This window comes from Leopardus geoffroyi, chromosome B3 (assembly GCF_018350155.1).
Source record: "Leopardus geoffroyi isolate Oge1 chromosome B3, O.geoffroyi_Oge1_pat1.0, whole genome shotgun sequence".
Taxonomy (NCBI): Eukaryota; Metazoa; Chordata; class Mammalia; order Carnivora; family Felidae; genus Leopardus; species Leopardus geoffroyi.
In genome coordinates, this window is record NC_059337.1 from 141,753,207 (window position 1) to 141,769,185 (window position 15,979).

At 52.0% G+C, this 15,979-nt stretch overlaps 1 protein-coding gene across 4 annotated transcripts in view; it reads right to left on the bottom strand.

The window, feature by feature from the left end:
* BCL11B (BAF chromatin remodeling complex subunit BCL11B) overlaps window positions 1-14,992 on the bottom strand; it is a 98,021-nt gene extending 83,029 nt beyond the window's left edge. For 2 of the 4 annotated variants that reach the window (XM_045452037.1, XM_045452035.1), the window contains exons 1-2: window positions 14,773-14,992; window positions 783-1,148 (exon numbers count right to left, since the gene is read on the bottom strand). In XM_045452037.1, the coding sequence (XP_045307993.1) occupies window positions 783-1,148; window positions 14,773-14,830 (424 nt within the window). In that variant the 5' untranslated portion in view covers window positions 14,831-14,992. Of the gene's footprint in view, window positions 1-782; window positions 1,152-14,772 lie in introns of all 4 variants that reach the window. The other 2 variants (XM_045452036.1, XM_045452034.1) reach the window with 1 other exon arrangement.
* Window positions 14,993-15,979: the final 987 nt, after the last annotated feature.

The following is a 15,979-nucleotide window of genomic DNA, read 5'->3' on the forward strand; positions in this document are numbered from 1 at the left end:
CCATGGCCCGACGGGTGCCAATTCACTGTGGCGAGCAGACCCAGCTGGAGGACGCAACCTGACACCTGCTCGTCCAGGTGGTAAGAGTCGGCTGTCCAGGTGGTCAGCTGAGTGGGCATGCCAAAGGGGAGGGGCGCGGTGCTCCAACAAGTCCCCACAGGCCCGTCCTTAGACCTCCTGGAAGGATCAGGCAACATCAGAAGGGGCCTCTGAGATCACCTCTTTTTACAGATGGGAATCTGAGGCCAGAGAGAGGAAGAGGAGGAAATGAGGGCTCCTGTTCCAAAGTGCCTGCCAGGCCCTCCCCTCAGGCCACATCTCATTCCACCTCACAACAACCCTACGGAGATAGGTCTCATTAGCTCCATTTCATAGATGGAAAAACTGATTTGTCCAAGTCGTGAACACAGACGCCAACCCAAGACTATCTGGCTGCACAGCCAGAGACTGAGCCAAGAACACCAGCAAACCGAGGGCCAGTTAGCCTTCCGAATTTCCATTCCGTACTCCCGGCCACCTATGGACTAGGCCCCACAACACAGTCTCACTGCCAAAAGCAAAGCCACCAGCGGCCAGCTGTGCCTCTCTAAGCCCCAGGCCTGTCTCATCCTGAGGGTCACCCAGACAGTGGCCCCTCAGAAAGGGCCAGCCCTGGCTGGTGGTCCTATCCCCATAGGCCCCAGATCCTCCCAGTACCGACCCCCGGCACAGCGAGGGGGGAGGCAGGCGTGGGACCCGGGAGGTGGCTGCAGCGGTGCCCTGGCCGGTGCAACGCTCCATACCTGCAATGTTCTCCTGCTTGGGGCAGATGCCTTTCGTGGGCGAGACCAGGTGGTCATCTTCGTCGGGGGTGACCTGGATCCCGATCTCCACCGGCTCGGACACTTTCCTGAGCTCGGAGCGCGAAGAGGGCGGCGGGCTGCCCTTGTCCAGGCCTTTGTCATAGCAAGCACCCAGGCTGCCGCCACACTGTTTCTTCTTGTGCTCTATAAAAACCAGGATGTCCCCCAGGGGGAAGTTCATCTGACACTGTCCACAGGTGAGCAGGTCAGGGTCGGGGCCACCCACCATCAGCCCCAGGCTGCTGGGCTCCTCTATTTCCAGACCCTCGTCTTCCTCGAGGATGGCGGCCTCCACATGGTCAGCCTCTGCTGGAAGAGAGAGAGGAGAGGGGGGTAGAGAAGACAGAGATGGGCTTAGGCAATCACAGGCACCCCTCGGCCATCCCAACCCTTCCCCACCAAGAGGGGGCCCCTCCGCTGCAGGGTACTAGAGGTCACCAAGTCCGCGCATGACCCCTGGAAGCCACAGATGGGCAAACTGAGGCCCCAGGAGCAACTCCGCAGCTCCCGTTTGTTGCTTAACTCACTTCTGAACTGACTGCTTTGTAGTTTATTTGCTGTCGATCTCCCCCCCTCCCTGCATCCCCCCTACGACATAGCATGTAAACACATACACGTGCGCGTGCACAGAACACCCATCCCGCTTTCACAAGAGGCTCAGTGTCACGAGCCCAGTGCTTCAAGCTAGAGACGAGTCTCTCCCACTTTACATCCTCTGAGAATCACCCGGGGAGCTCCGAACACCCCCCCCCCCACACACACACACACACACACATACACACAGTGCTCAGACGGCAGCCCAGACCAGTTACAGGGAGATCCAAAGATCAGATTGTCTTTTTGTTTTTTTAAGACTCCTCAGGTGATTCCAGTGGGCAGCCGAGGCTGAGAGCTTCCAGCCGGTTCCCCCTGCCTGGGCTGGCTCGGCCGCCCCTCCCCCCTTCCCTTCCACCGTTCATTCATGTCCTCCCCATTCATGGGAGCCTTGCTTGTATTCCTCTACCTCAGACCTGGCTGCACCCCAGACAAGAAAGCAGAACCCCAGACGGGCGTCAGGCAGCCAGTCCTTAGGAGAGAAAGAAGCCCGCATGCTCAGAAAGCAACAAGTGAGTGTTGGTTCAAAAAGAAAGGCTGAAGAAAAACACAATGCCGGGGAAAGGATGCCGAGAGAGTCGGCTGGCTGCAAGAGGGAGCCGGCTTTCCTGCCAAACACCCTGCTCCTGGTCAGCCCTCCACCACTTTGTAGATTTCCCAACACTCATCAACTCCCCCACTGTCCTTTTTGTTGGTTGGTTTTATTTTCACTCCCAGAAAAAGAAAAGGAAAAAAAAACAAAACAAAACAAAAAAAAACTGTTCAGGCTCCAAACGCATTTCTTGGCAGATGACAAGCCACACTTTCAATGGGCTGTACATTTTCACGTTTCTTTAGCAGCAGATATACTTCCTTTTTTTTTTTTTTTTTTTTTTGGTAGGGGACATAGGACCCAAATATTTTGAAACCAATAAATGCCTCAAAAAGCAGCAACCCCCAGGGGGAAAACTGGAGGGCTCTCGGCAGCCGAAAGTGTCATAAATAAGGGAAGTGGGCAACGAGGTTGCACACTCCCTCGGGGTCTGAGCAAACTTGGGTTGTGATTTTTCAGGAGCCAACGACTTAGTCGTAAAGACAGAGCAAGTATCGGGGTCCTCAGAAAAGCCAAGGGACAGCCAGAGGTCTGCGACCCGAGGAGGCAGGTAAATTTTCAGTTGTATGGTATTTAGTGAGGGATGATGAAAACCACAGAGGAACAGAGAGAAGGAATGGAAGGGAGGAAAACACATTCCGTGGCAGTGAAGTTACTGACGGGCCAGAGCCAAAGAACAGATAATTTAAGGAAAAAATTCTGTGGCATCTTCTATCCTCCATGTAAATCACTGTTCTGTATTTTCTAAACACAGCTTCTTCAGGGCCCATGAGAGTCCATGGGTGATGCTGAATCTAGAACGGGTTGTGTAATCCACAGAACATGGTACAACCCGCGTGGACAGGTTGATACGCAGGTGTTGCTGGGAAGGGAAGTTACGATTTGAGATCCTGCCTGTGGTTACAGAAAAACAGACCGATTCCTCCGTGAATTACACGGAGACATGCATGAGACCCATGGCAGCACAAAAATACCACGAAGATGAGGAAATCCTAAATCTGTTGCCGGCATACCTCTAACATAAAGAACCTAAAAGGTAAGAGAAACGGTTTTCACCAAGCCAGCCCTGGGAACCATTCATTACACTCTAAAAAAAAAGAAAAGAAAAGAAAAGAAAAGAAAAGAAAAGAAAAGAAAAGAAAAGAAAAGAAAAGAAAAGAAAAGAAAAGAAAAGAAAAAAGAAATCAAGAATTTACTTAAAAAGGAGTTGGAAGACAATGCTACATAATTAATTTACCAATTTATGTTATGAAAAGATGCTTTGGTATGGCTCAAATGTAATCACAACCCTCACGCCTGAACGGTGGTTGTAGGGGGGACCCAGATTCCTGCGAACGGTTTGTCAGAATGTAAAAAAGGTAATTATTCGGTGCTTCTTTTCCCTTTAATGATCTAACATTGAGCAATACTGTTTATATTGAAAAGCTCGCACCTTTAATTACCAATTACATATACATAATTTCAGAGCCAAAGGAGAGGGCTGTGAAAACAGTTCTTTAGAAATATAAGGATGTATTGTGCGCCATTTCTAGAGAGGGAGCTCTAATAAATGGGAGGAGGATGTCAAAATATTGTTTTGTTAAAAAAAAAAAAAAGGAGAGAAGCACAAAGGAAATGAGATGAAAAGCAAAAAAAAAAAAAAAAAAAAAAAGTACAAAATGAAACAGAGCATTCCGACAGACGGGGCAAGCTCCAAGCTCCGTGGTGGGAAGGGTGGCCGGACCCGGTCCTGTCTGAACTGCCACTCGCAAGTAGGCCTGGCACGTTGCTGCGTCACCGTCACCGAGGCGGCCACCCTTCCAGCGTGACCATCCTCGCTGAGGACCGGGAGGTGTTTCCTGCTGCTCAATAGTTTAATCTTTCTTTTCCTTGTTGTGTTTTGTTTTGCTTTTCATTAACTTTTTCAGCCCTGTCTGTCCGCTCCCCTGGGAGGAGCTCTAGAAAGCTCCAACACCTCCTCTCTGCTCCCAGGGTTTAAGCTACGTAATTTCAATTCGTCCCTTTAATTCAAAAGAAACACAGACTTCTTTCAGAATTAGCAAAGGTCAAGGAAGCCTGCCTGTCCCCAAGCTCTCCTGACTCTGCCTACTATCCTTTGCTAAGGACTGGGTACCAACACTTTTTTCCTTTCTCTCTCTCTCTCTCTCAACCTCTCTCTCTCTCTCTCTCTTTTTTTTTTTTTTTTTTTTTTTTTTTTGGCAACATCTGGTTTTCTTTCCTTTATTTGGCTCTCTCTGCCTTTTCACTTTCCTCAGGCAGCAGGCCCTGTGAATCCCCTGCACTGAGTTTGAAAGTATCCAAAACCCTTCACTGTGCTGCAGTCCTGACTCTGGGCACCGCCCCTCCCCCCAGCCCCCCTCTGCAGCCAAGCCTCCTGGGCAGCCAGCCCTGCAGGGTGTCCCACAGAACAGCTCTGAACCCGGACTTCCCAGACCCAGGGCCCAGGGCCCAGCTAGCGGCCTCCTAGGGAGGGCCAGGGGCAAAAGAAACAAACAAATCTTCCCTCCCACTGTCAGTGTTGAAAGTCAAACTCAAAGATGACAGCTCCAAGAATGGGGTTTCCTCTCTCCAGCCCTGGGGTGTGGGGCCCTGCCGGGTGAGATACTTCCCAGGAAGGTGGCAACATCACCCCCAAAGTTCAGGGAACAGAGTCAGCACGAACCCCTCAACTGTCAAGTTTTGGGTCGCAGGGGGTGGACCGAGACAGCTGGCTGAGCCTGGAGGCTTGTGCTCACAGCCCTCGGAGACACCCCCAAAGACGGGCTGTGGTTTCATTTCCGCCGACAGGCGGATACCAAGCCGGGTGTGTGGGGTGCGTGTGCACGCGCGCGTGTGCGTCCCTTCTTAGAACCGTATCGACGCTGGAAGAAATAAAAGGAGAAAAAGCCACTTGGCCACGCTCAAGGAAGGGCAAAGGGAGACACGTCTGGCCCTCTGGGAACCCTCCTTTCCTTGTCCTGTGGGCACCTGGGGCTCAGGGCCCCCACACAGCTCATTGACCCCATGCCTCTGCTGGAAGAGCCGGAGCGGCCCAAACGGTCACCCAGAGACAACAAACCACCAGGAAAGAGAAAAGACACACAACAAAAACAGCTTTTCGAATTCCCAGACCCCCCCAACAAACCAGCCCCTCAGGCTGCCTTGTCCAGCAAACTCAGGCCTTAAAGAAAGAAGGCAGAGATGAGGTCCTTCCTCTGGGAGGATTTCAGCTTTCGTGAAAAGCTCCCCAACTGTCAGGCGGCTCTGGAAAATACTGCTTGCTGCTCTCACTATTATGAGCCGAATAAAGTACAGGGATTGCTAAAATGTTTGACTTATTAAGAGGAAAAACGAGTGGACGCAGGGTCAGCTGTCACATTGGGGTGAGTTCTGAACTACGAAATCCTAAAGCTACCAGACAAATACATATCCTGCCTCTCAAACACACACACACACACACACACACACACACACACACACACAGAGTTAATTTTCTTTTACAACAAAACCACATTTTATTTACAAGGGTAGGCCTCCTCCCAGCTGATAAACGCATTTAGAAGCAATGAAATCAGGGTTCGCAAATAATAATGGTTATTTGTTGTCAAGTAGATGGGGAAGCGCTTGAGCCTAAGACAAACTCCCCCATGCCTTAGCTCTGCTGGGAAGGAATTTGGGGCAGAAGACAGAAATGGAAAGACATCGTTAACACCGACCCGGCCAAGCAGCCAACAGGAACCCCCAGCAGCTGCAAAGGCTTAGCAGGGCCTTACCTGGCCAGTGATTTCCCCCACACGCAGGGCTCCAAGGGCCCCACCCGCCCTGGTCCATCTGTAACAACTGCCCATGCACCTGCCCTTTGGGGGATTCCAGCCAAGGGGCCGACCGCCTGCTGTCCCCAGAGTGTGTGTGCATTGCTTCACATACAGCACACAGGCCCATGTCGCCCTTACCCTGCACCGATTCAAATCCAAATCCCTAACCGCTAAGCCCCAGTCCAAGAGAAACCTATGAAGAATTATTATTTCGGTGATGGGGGAGTGGGTAGGAGAAGGATGTGGGGGGAGGGGTGCCAGGCTCTTAAAATCGTGTGCCACCAACGTCACAGCCGCCATCACGATGTGTACGCGTGTTTACGAGAAATGTTCAGCATCTGTCTGCCAGAGCTCTGCGTCCGACTGGAGACTTTACACCTGCTTCCTACGAAGACGGAAGCCATGCTCACCAATAATCTGTGAAGGGATCTTTTCATTCTCCTCCCCGAGAACGTTCCGGGAGGGGCTGAGACTCCAGGCGGCACCGACACCGCCACCAACACGCGCACTCGACGGAGCACAACACTTTCTGAGCTGCCATCAATTTTTAATTTATTGGATCCAAGAGAAAATAACAACCGTGGGGAGGGGAGGAAGGAGACGGGTGGATGGGAGAGAGAAGGAATCAATTCTTGGTGGAGAAAATAATCTATGACTAGATGGCGCTTAAAGGCACGACAAGAGGTTTTATGAAGTTCTCCGAACATTGGGAATAATGAAGTGCCCGGCAGAGGCAGCGGAGATAAGAGCAGAACGTCAGCCCAGCCAGGCATGCGTTAGGAGGAATGGCCTCACGGGGCCAGGAGGGGTTAGAACACGTCTGAGGGTGGGAGCCACCGTCCGGGCCCCAGCCCCGTCTGCCCACCGAATTCCTGCAGCCAGCAAGGCCGAGGGCGGCCTCTGGCCCTGGGAGGACACAGCCTGGCAGGTATAAGCAGGCCGCCTGGCACAGGTGAGCTCCTTCACCTGACCCCCTGCCCTCTCGGGAGGACTGAGCAGTGCAGCCGGTCCAGGTCTCAGAGCTGCTGGCTGAGACCCTGTGCCTCTCCCAGATGCTCCAAAGGCCTCCTGTCTACCGCCCTCAAATCCGCTGTCAGGATGGACACACCACCCCACCAGGCCCCTTCTGCTCCACACCAACCCCTGCTGGAGCCTCCAGTGAAACCGTCCCGATTTCTGGCAGCCGGGTAGGAAGACAGGGAGAAGACTGAAGACACCTCCTTGTTGGGCAACCCGTGGACATGACCTGGGGTCTGGCTGACGGGGCCTGCAGGAGAAGGCCTGAGTCTGGCCTGCATTCCAGGAAGGCGGGGATTCCTGTTGGGGGTACAGGAAGAATCTCAGTCACTCAGCCCTGTGACAGAGGCTGGATGGGGAGGTCTGAGGGTGGGAGGAGGACCCCCCCACATGCACACACTGCCCTACACAACCCAGCCTGGTTTCAACAACAGCTCCTTGAAAAACATCCCAACTTGCACTGCAGACCATCACCCGACCTTCCCTTCCCCCCCACCGCATCCACCTCTCCAGAACTCCAAAAACTGAGCTCAGGGGGCCTGGTCTCACACATTCAAAGGCAGCCAAAGAAAAAAAAAAGGGCGAAATGAATAAAGAAAACAGCGTTCAGGTGCGCTCACAGATCCTGTCCATGACTAAAAGGTTACTAATAAAAAGCCAACTCCACAAAACCAGAGAATGGAGTGACCTATGTTTTGATAAATAAAATAGTTGCTTTAAAAGTGAAAAAAAGAAAGAAAGAAAAAAGATTTACCACCATAGAAACCCTTCCAAGCACGTTCAGCAGAGTCCACAAAGCTGCAAATGCCTTAAATCTGCAGAGCCACAACAGGGCTCATAATGACAGGATATAAAAGCACGCTTTGAGGCCAAATGAAGAGATTTGTTTTATTTAATGCTATGCTTTTTCAAAGGTGCTAAGCAGAAGAAAAGAAGGACCCTTACAGGACACCAGCCTGTAAGCCTTTAGCCGGAGGACATTCTCTGAGGCTGAGAGCGACAGAGGAAGGACAGAAGCCATTTTCAACATCTCCTTTCCAAGGTAGAAATTTAAACATGACCCCATGAAAAAAAAAAATTTTTTTTTCTTAGCAGCACATCCATTTCTGAAGCACGCGCTAATCACAGCAACACTGGCATTCAACTTTCTCGAGTCATTTATGCGCGTTGTTTTAGTAGAGAACTCACCAGCACATTCACAAATGTATTTGTATTTCTGCAGTTCAGTGGAAGGAGGTCATAAAAAAAAGTTGTATACAACAGAGGATTTTTTTTTTTTTTTTACTTTGAAGTTACTTAATTTTGTGTGGTCTGGGATTTCACTCTAGTAAAATAACTCGGGCTGGCTAATTCAACACCCAAGCAGAGATTATCAGCTCTCTTGGAGGAAAAAAAAAAAAAAAAGGAAAGAAAGAATGAATTTCTTGAATTTCAGCAACTACACAAAAGACTTGCGTGTGTCAAAATGCCGGACGCAAAGTCCCGGTGAACGCAGCACCATTAATCAAACCTCGATCTGGTGTCACTTTTGCCAGTAAAACCGATGCTGTTCCCCACCCCCCCGCGCCCCCCCCCCCCACTGGCTCGTGAAGTAGACGAAAGAAGTGTGTCCCTGTGCTTTCGCGGGTCTCCAAATAGCCTGCTGTTGGCACTTTTTATACACGCCTTGGGGAAAGTACTGTTCAAAAGAGGCAATCAACAAACAGCTTTTCTTGGGGAGGGGTAGAGAAATGGGGAGCAGAACACGAGCAGATCTCACTGCCTCCCTGGAAAGGAAGAGAGATCTGTGGGAAGAGGGAACGGGGTGGGGGGGGGAGGGGCCCACAGGGCACGCAGGACCCCAGACCCGATCGTGTGAGTAAATGGAGAGCACTGCAAAGCGACAAAGCCATACTCAGAGCAGCTGGGTGACATTCATTCATTCCCAGTATCTCTCTGTGCCCTCTCCCCGTGAAAAAATACGTCAGTGTGCCTACAGCTACCACCACCTTCAGAGAAGGATGCTCAGCCGGCATCAGCAACTTGACCGTGTGGTGCTGGGTGCAGTCCCCAAGGAGCGTTTATTTTTCCTTGTCCTCCCAGGTGTGACCCCAGCATTAAACCTGGAGTCCCAAGTCCTCAGAGAGCTTCCGCTAAAGGTAGGCCCTAACGGGACAGCCAGAGGGGCCTTCCTCTAGCCACACGGGATGCAGGAGGCCGTCCCCAAAGGTCAAGAACCCCATCTCTACCCTTCCCACATACACTGTTATTGTCAAGCACCGTCATATCTGCAGTCCGTGTTCAGTTACAGCTCGCGAAACTCTCCCAAGTTCCAAGGTGAAGGATTGGCTATTTCTAAACTGAATTTTTTTAACGATATTCTGCAGGCCGAAGGCCACTGCCCAGCCCAAGGCTGTGAGGTGACTGTGCCACTTCATCTTGAGTTGTCAAATGAGCCGCGATATGCTCGCGACTGGCTCAATTCAAACATTGAATGAAGTAGAGAAATCATCAGATAAATTGCTGGCCCTCCGCACTGGAGAGTGAAGCCTCTTTCTCAGCTGATGACAGCACTAGGCTTTTGTCTGACCTAATTTATTTCTCTTTCAGGTTAGAATAAAGCACTCTTTCCAGTCTCAGGGCAACCTCTTCTGCCCATATACTGAACTCAAGCACAAGACTCGGGGTTAACTGTGCTGTCTGCAGATTTCTTGAACTTGGAGACAACATGATAGATCCAGAAACCCCGTGATCAAAAGCACATATATGCCCCAGCACTAAATTACACATTTAGGAGAGAAAGAGTCTCATTAAGAGCCATCCATTAAGGGCACTGTTGGGGGCGAAAGGTATTAGCAACGCTGGGTCTAGCAAGCCTATACTCCTTCCAAACAAAGTTTTACACATTATTTGAGTTGGCATTTGATATCTTTGGGGAATGGTGCTATTTCCCTTAGTACAGTGGGAACATTACCTAATAAATGGAATTGAGAATCCAAGTGTTATAAAACCTGAGCTAAAAGGATTTCCATTCATCAAGCTGTTTTAGGAGCATGACTCCCAAAAGCAGTGATTCTCGACCGTTCCCCGGGTCTCTGACATACAACACAGAAATGGACAAAATGATGTATACTCTTCCCAGAGTCCCGCCCTCAATCTGATCACGGATGCCTTAAGAGCCTAATGGAATTTGCAGAAAGTCAAGACCACAGACTAATAGGGGGAAACACACCCGTTCGAACTAACCATTCTAACTGTTTAAAAAAAAAAAAAAATCGGGAAAAGAAAAAAGAAAAAGGCCCCCATCTGCCTAGTGAGGGCTTGTAAATCAATGCCAATAGCTTGAAAATGATTTCTCAAACTTATATTCTCATTTTTGTCCCGCTCGAATCTCTGCAGGAAAATCAATATTACAACTTCACACTTAAGACATTTTGCAGCAGCAATGCAAAGTGCTGCGGCAGCGGGTGGAAACCCACGGAAGCTCGCTCCTGGCCCATTGTAGCGAGGCGCCAAGGCATGACACGGGCACCGAGCTCCCCCTAGCTGCCAAGTGGCACCAGGCACGGCGCGGCGTTTCAGGCTTGCCATCAACCAGAAGCCAATTCAACTGAAAGTTTGTTTTGGAAAAGTATTTTATCACAACAAGCAACAGAGAATGCAAAGCAATCAGGAAGGGAGATGAAAAAGGAGAAAAGGAAAGGCTGGTCGAAGACATGCTCTAAGCTCAAAGCGTCGAGAGCTCGCTTGTGGTAAGGCGCTAGAAACTGGTGCGCTCCACAGTCAGCAGCTGGCATCTGTAAACGAACCGCTCTGCGTGTTTCCATCTGACCTGAGACCTAACGCCAATTACCGTCAGATGCACCTAAAGCTGGCCTTCTCTTCGGTCAGGAAGCCCCCTTTGGTCCCGCGCTGTGGTCAGCAAAGTGTCCCACCCCAGCCGTCTGACCCCAGCCTCCCTCCATGTTCCTAAGGCTTCACCAAAGCCACCGCATTCGCTCCAGCACTTGAGAAATGATTCGTTCTCGGTTACGAAATATTTTGAAGGCCAGACAAAAATCGCCAAGGCCAAAGTCCGGGCAGATAGCAAGCTCCCACCCTTAAAGGAAGAAATATGCATATGTACATAATATTCAGGGAGGGAAAGAATACCCTTTAAAAATATTAAGGGTTGTTAAAATACGCTCACGGCTGTTTTCTCTCAGGTGTGAATTACAAATGAATAAAATCAGCCTGGCATAACACCTCTGATGAACACATTTTTATTCTCCCGTGGAATCAGAGCAGCTGACTTATATCACACTTCTAATGATATGGGGTTCCCTTCTGTGCAGAGTGGGAGACAAACTTCACTCCCCCTACCCACCACCCCCCCCCAAAAAAAGAGGGGCCCATGGCTTGTGAAATTTATCGGAGGCCCAATCTTGAAAGACTGTGGATAACTGGAGATACACTATACCCCAGAGAGTTAAGGTCATTGTGAAGCCAGCCACCTCCAAAACACACAGCCACAGCAAAACCCAATTTAAAAGGCAACCGTGAAATTAACACAGTTAGCCTAACTTCCCGTGTCAAACCTTGGGTCTCTAGTTGTTTTGCAAAATCGTGAATTCATACAGAAAATCACTGATCTTCCAAGGAAACCTGTTGGTAAGTTGTTGAAAAATCACCTTCGCTAGGGTTGTATAATTTGCCATGGACATCTTATTTTCTCTGAAAAGCCTTGGAGCTCCTTCATGGACTGGACTGCACTTCATTCCCCCTACTCTCTCTGTCTGGCACAGTGGGCTCACAACCCTTCCCTCTGCCTGGTCAGCCACTGCCCCCTTCTTCTTCCCTCCTCACTGTTGTCACTGTGTTGTTTTGTGTTTGTTTTTATTAATAGCTGTGTCTGTCCTCCGGTTCTAAAAGCCATACCCATCTGGGTCAAATATTTTGAAACAAACCAGAAGCCCAGGTTTCCATCCCCAGCTGTCCCCCACACTGGTTTATACTTCTCTCCGTCCCTGTCTGTATATCTAACCAGCTCACTACAGAGCTCTTCTACCCACCCCCCCCCAAGATTATCTGCTATTTCTGTGCTCTTCCCGTTTCCCAGACCAGCAGTTATGCTAAGTTGCTCGTCTCTAAAGAACCACGGGCTGCCACCCCACTGAACACATACCACATTTGGGGCAGTTCCTTTCACATTTAAAATCTAAAATGCGAACCCCGGGTCAGGGCTGTGACAGAACTCATTTTGCTGGCCAGGGCTCTCCAGCACCCTAAACCCACGACTCCTGCATCACTGTGTAGAGACACTTCCACAGGCCACGCAGCCTAAACTGCATCTAATTCTTGCCATTCCCCTTTCTGCCCTCCCACCTCCCGGGGTGACACAGGACAAACAGAAAAGCCAGCTGCTTTTTGATCATAAATAGCCTTGTCTGAAAACTGGTTGAACCACTCTCTCTGCTTGACCCCCTGCACATGCCCTGAGCTCCATGTGCCCCTGAAAGGCAGGCAAGATTTCCTTCACCCCTCTTTTCCTTTGCCTCTCTCTTCTCCCTCCCGCCCTGCTCCAGTGGCAGCCAGCGGCTGTCTGTCCCCAGCACCACTCCGAGCAAGGCTGAGAGACAGAGGGGGAACAAATGAGGATGGAAGGATGTTGCACCAGGCACGCCTTGTCCCCCACGCCCAGCTGCCACCAGTCTTCCTGACCAGGGCTTTCTCCTGTTGTCCCAGGAATGCCAGAGGAGGAGAGAGCAAAGGCAAAACAAACCTACCTGCTTCTTCCCCCCCTTAAACACAGCTGCAAACACTCCCGACTCCTTTCGCTGCTTCCAGCCTGGAGATGCAGCCCTAAGACTGCTCCCCACTGCCCGAACACCCCCCCTCAACTTCCCCCTCCTCAAAACCCCTCACAATTACACAGAGGGTATGGAGGGGCAAATTGCCTCCTAGAGAAATTAACCTCTGCCAATATAGACATTGTAACCACCAGTCCACCATCTAAAGGGGGTGGGGGGGGGGGGCGCAGAGGCATAAGCTGATGGCTGCTGGCTTGGTAAAAGGACGGAATGTCAACCGGCCAAAAAGGGACCTTAATCAAACCATGCTCAAGTCTGGTTGTAAAACATTTTGTTTTAAATGCAACCAGTGAGTCTTCAATGGTGCAAAATAAAAGGGAAGTTCTGTTCCCTCCCACCAAAAACGCATCCCTCTCCCAAGGCGAACCCCGCTTTAAAATCTATTCCCCTCCCCAAAAAAACAATAATAAATCCACAAATTCTTACTAATGTATCTGCTGTAACAAAGGAGAGACGGCAGCAGCAAATGCTCCGAGCAGATGGCTCCTATGCTGGGTGTTCAGGGGAGGGGAGAGCCCCTTTATATATTTATTTATTTATTTAAATTTTTTAAAATATAACATAAATATTCGGCTCTCGGCCGCCCCGCAGCCAGTCCTCGGCTGCGGCTGGGCGCGCAGCCCTCTCCACCTCCGCGCGGGCTGCCCGGCCCCAGCCCGACGAGGTGCTCGGACGATTCCAGGAACACAACCTGTCCATGGTCGCGATGGCACCCTGAGGATGTTTTATTTCTATTGCAATTAAAAAAAAAAAGAAAGAAAGAAAGAAAGAAAGAAAGAAAGAAAGAAAGAAAGAAAGAAAGAAAGAAAGAAAGAAAGAAAGAAAGAAAGCAACGGCGATCTAGGTAGGCACCGCGAGAGAAAGGACCGCGGGGAGATGTTCGCGCGCCGCGGATCAGCGGCCCCGCGGGCTGCGCCGGGCCGGGATCGCTGCGAGCCGTCCTTCCCCCTGCAACTGTGCGGGCACTCGGGGCGAGCTCCCCTGCAAACACCGTACCTGGCCGGCTCGCGCTCGCTTTTTCCCCTTTCTAAATAAACCCAACTGGGGCGCTGGAAACTGCTGCGTCTCTGCCCCGCTGCCTGACTTTGCCTGCCCGGCCCCTTGCTGGAAATCCACACGATTTCAGCCGGCGGATTTCCACGGCGACCTGCCTTGTTTATTTAGAGAAGCGAGATGAAACATACTGAGATAGAAAGATGGGTAAGAGATTGATAGGTCTCTCTCCTTTTCTTTTTTCTTCTTCTTTTTTTTTTTTTTTCTTTTTCCTATTTTACAAGCACATCCCTGTTTTACCAATCCTGGCTGGCAATCCTTCTTTTTCCCCGTGGCGGGGTTTTTTTCACCAGCCCCCAATCCCCCCACCTTTTTTTGGAGTGGGGGATAGAAGACAAGATCATCCCAGGAGACAGACGGAGGTGGGGAAATGGGGTGGGGGGGGGGGGAGGCAAGAGCCCAGCAAACAGCCGCGCAGCTGGATTCTTTTGCAAATAGCAAGAGGAGGGGAGAGAAAGGCGGCGGCGGAATGCTAGGACCGGCGTGGCCGGCGCCCTGCCCGGCCGAGTGCAGCGACCGGGGACTCGGAGCCGCCGGCGGCCCACAGCCCCGCATCTCCCCTAGGCCGGAGAGCACCCCGCTCTCCTCCGCCCGCGCCGTCAGAGCGGACCCACGCGCTCGCCAACTTTTCCCCACTTCCCGGCTCCCCCCTCCCCCTCCGCTCCCCCAGCCCCCTCCCCCTCCTCTCCAAACCCCGCCACCAGCGCCGCCGCCGCCACACACGCCGCTCGGAGGGGCGAGCGTCCAGCCGGGCTCCGCGTGCACACACACCTCCTCCAGCCTGCGCGCCCCCTCCCCGGCCCGGAGCCCGCTCCGCAGGCCCTCGAGCCCTAGGCGCGTCTGCCTGCGCAGCGCTCCGACTCTCGGGGCTGCAAAGAAACTTTCCTATGCCCCCCCCCGCCCCCCACCATGCTCTGGGCCGACGCAGCTGCCTCCGCGAGCCCGCGGGCGGCCCCGGCGCTCGGCCCGGCAGCGCCCGGCTCGGTGTACCCAGCCCCGGGCACCCGGAGCCCCATCCTCCGGCCCCTGGCGCGCACGCAGCGGACACTTACGGGTGATGAGCTCCCTCTGGGACAAGTGCTGCGGGTTGCCCTGTTTGCGGCGGGACATTGCCCCGGCATCTATTCTGGCATCGCCCGGAGAGCTGCACTGATGGGGGGAGCCGGGGGAGGGGGTCCGAGCCGCCGCCGCTGCCGCTGCCGCTGCCGCCGCCGCCGCCGCCGCCGCCGCCGCCGCCGCCGCCGCCGCGCCTCCTCCTCTGCCCGGGTTGGTGTTTTGTGTTTTTTTTTCCCCCTTCCTCTCTTGCCCTCTCTTCCTCCTCCTCTTCTTCTTTATTTTGCTCTTTCTTCTATGCTGTTTTTTGCTTTGTTTGCAAAAAGAAAAAGAGAAGGAAAAAAAGGAAAGAAAAATCTCTCGATCTAAAATAGGAGAAAGAGGCAAAAAAAAAAAAAAATCTGCTGTTGCTTGCCGCGGACTGGCTGGTTTCTTTAAAAATATATTCTTTTCAAGGAAAAAAAAATCGCTTACACTTCTTCAAACTGCTTGGCCTCCTGGACTTCCAAATGCCTTCTTGAACTTAAACCGGATTTTGCACCGGCTCCTGACACTTTCTTTCAGGGTCTGGTAGGTGGAAAGCGCACTTCTACCAGGAGGTGGGGGGGGTGGGGTGGGGGGGGGGAGAAAAATGCAAACAAATAAAAAATAAAAGAAGAAAAAAAAGCAAAGAAAACTTGGGGACTTGTCTCGTACCCCCTCACCCCGCCCCCTCAAAAAACCCAAAGCAATGTAAAACTGCCCGGGTTCGGTTGTTTCTGGGCTTTCTGCGGGCTGCCTGTTTTTTTCTCGGAGACTGACCCTTCCGAGGCTCTGGGGGGACTCCAGGAGCGGCTCCTTCCCAGTTCACCTGGCAGGCTGGCGCCGGCCGGAGAAGCTGCCGGGTCCCCGCGAGCGCTCCCCAGCGCTCCCCTGGCGCCGCGGGCCCGGGGGGAGCGGGGCTGAGGGGCGGCTCGCCCAGTGCGCCTGGGTCGGTGCGGGCGCGGACTGGGAGCTATAGATTGCAACGTGAAGATGGCGGAGTCCGGGTTCTCTGGGAGCTCTCGGTCTCTCTATGGCTGGGGCTGCCTCTGTACAATGGGATAAAATTCAAGTTCAAGTGCGGACGTGACGTTTAATCTGCACTAGAGACAAAAAGACCCAGAGAGTCGGAGCACTGGGGGCGACTAGCGGTGGCTTTTTAACATTGTACCCTGTAAGAGAACA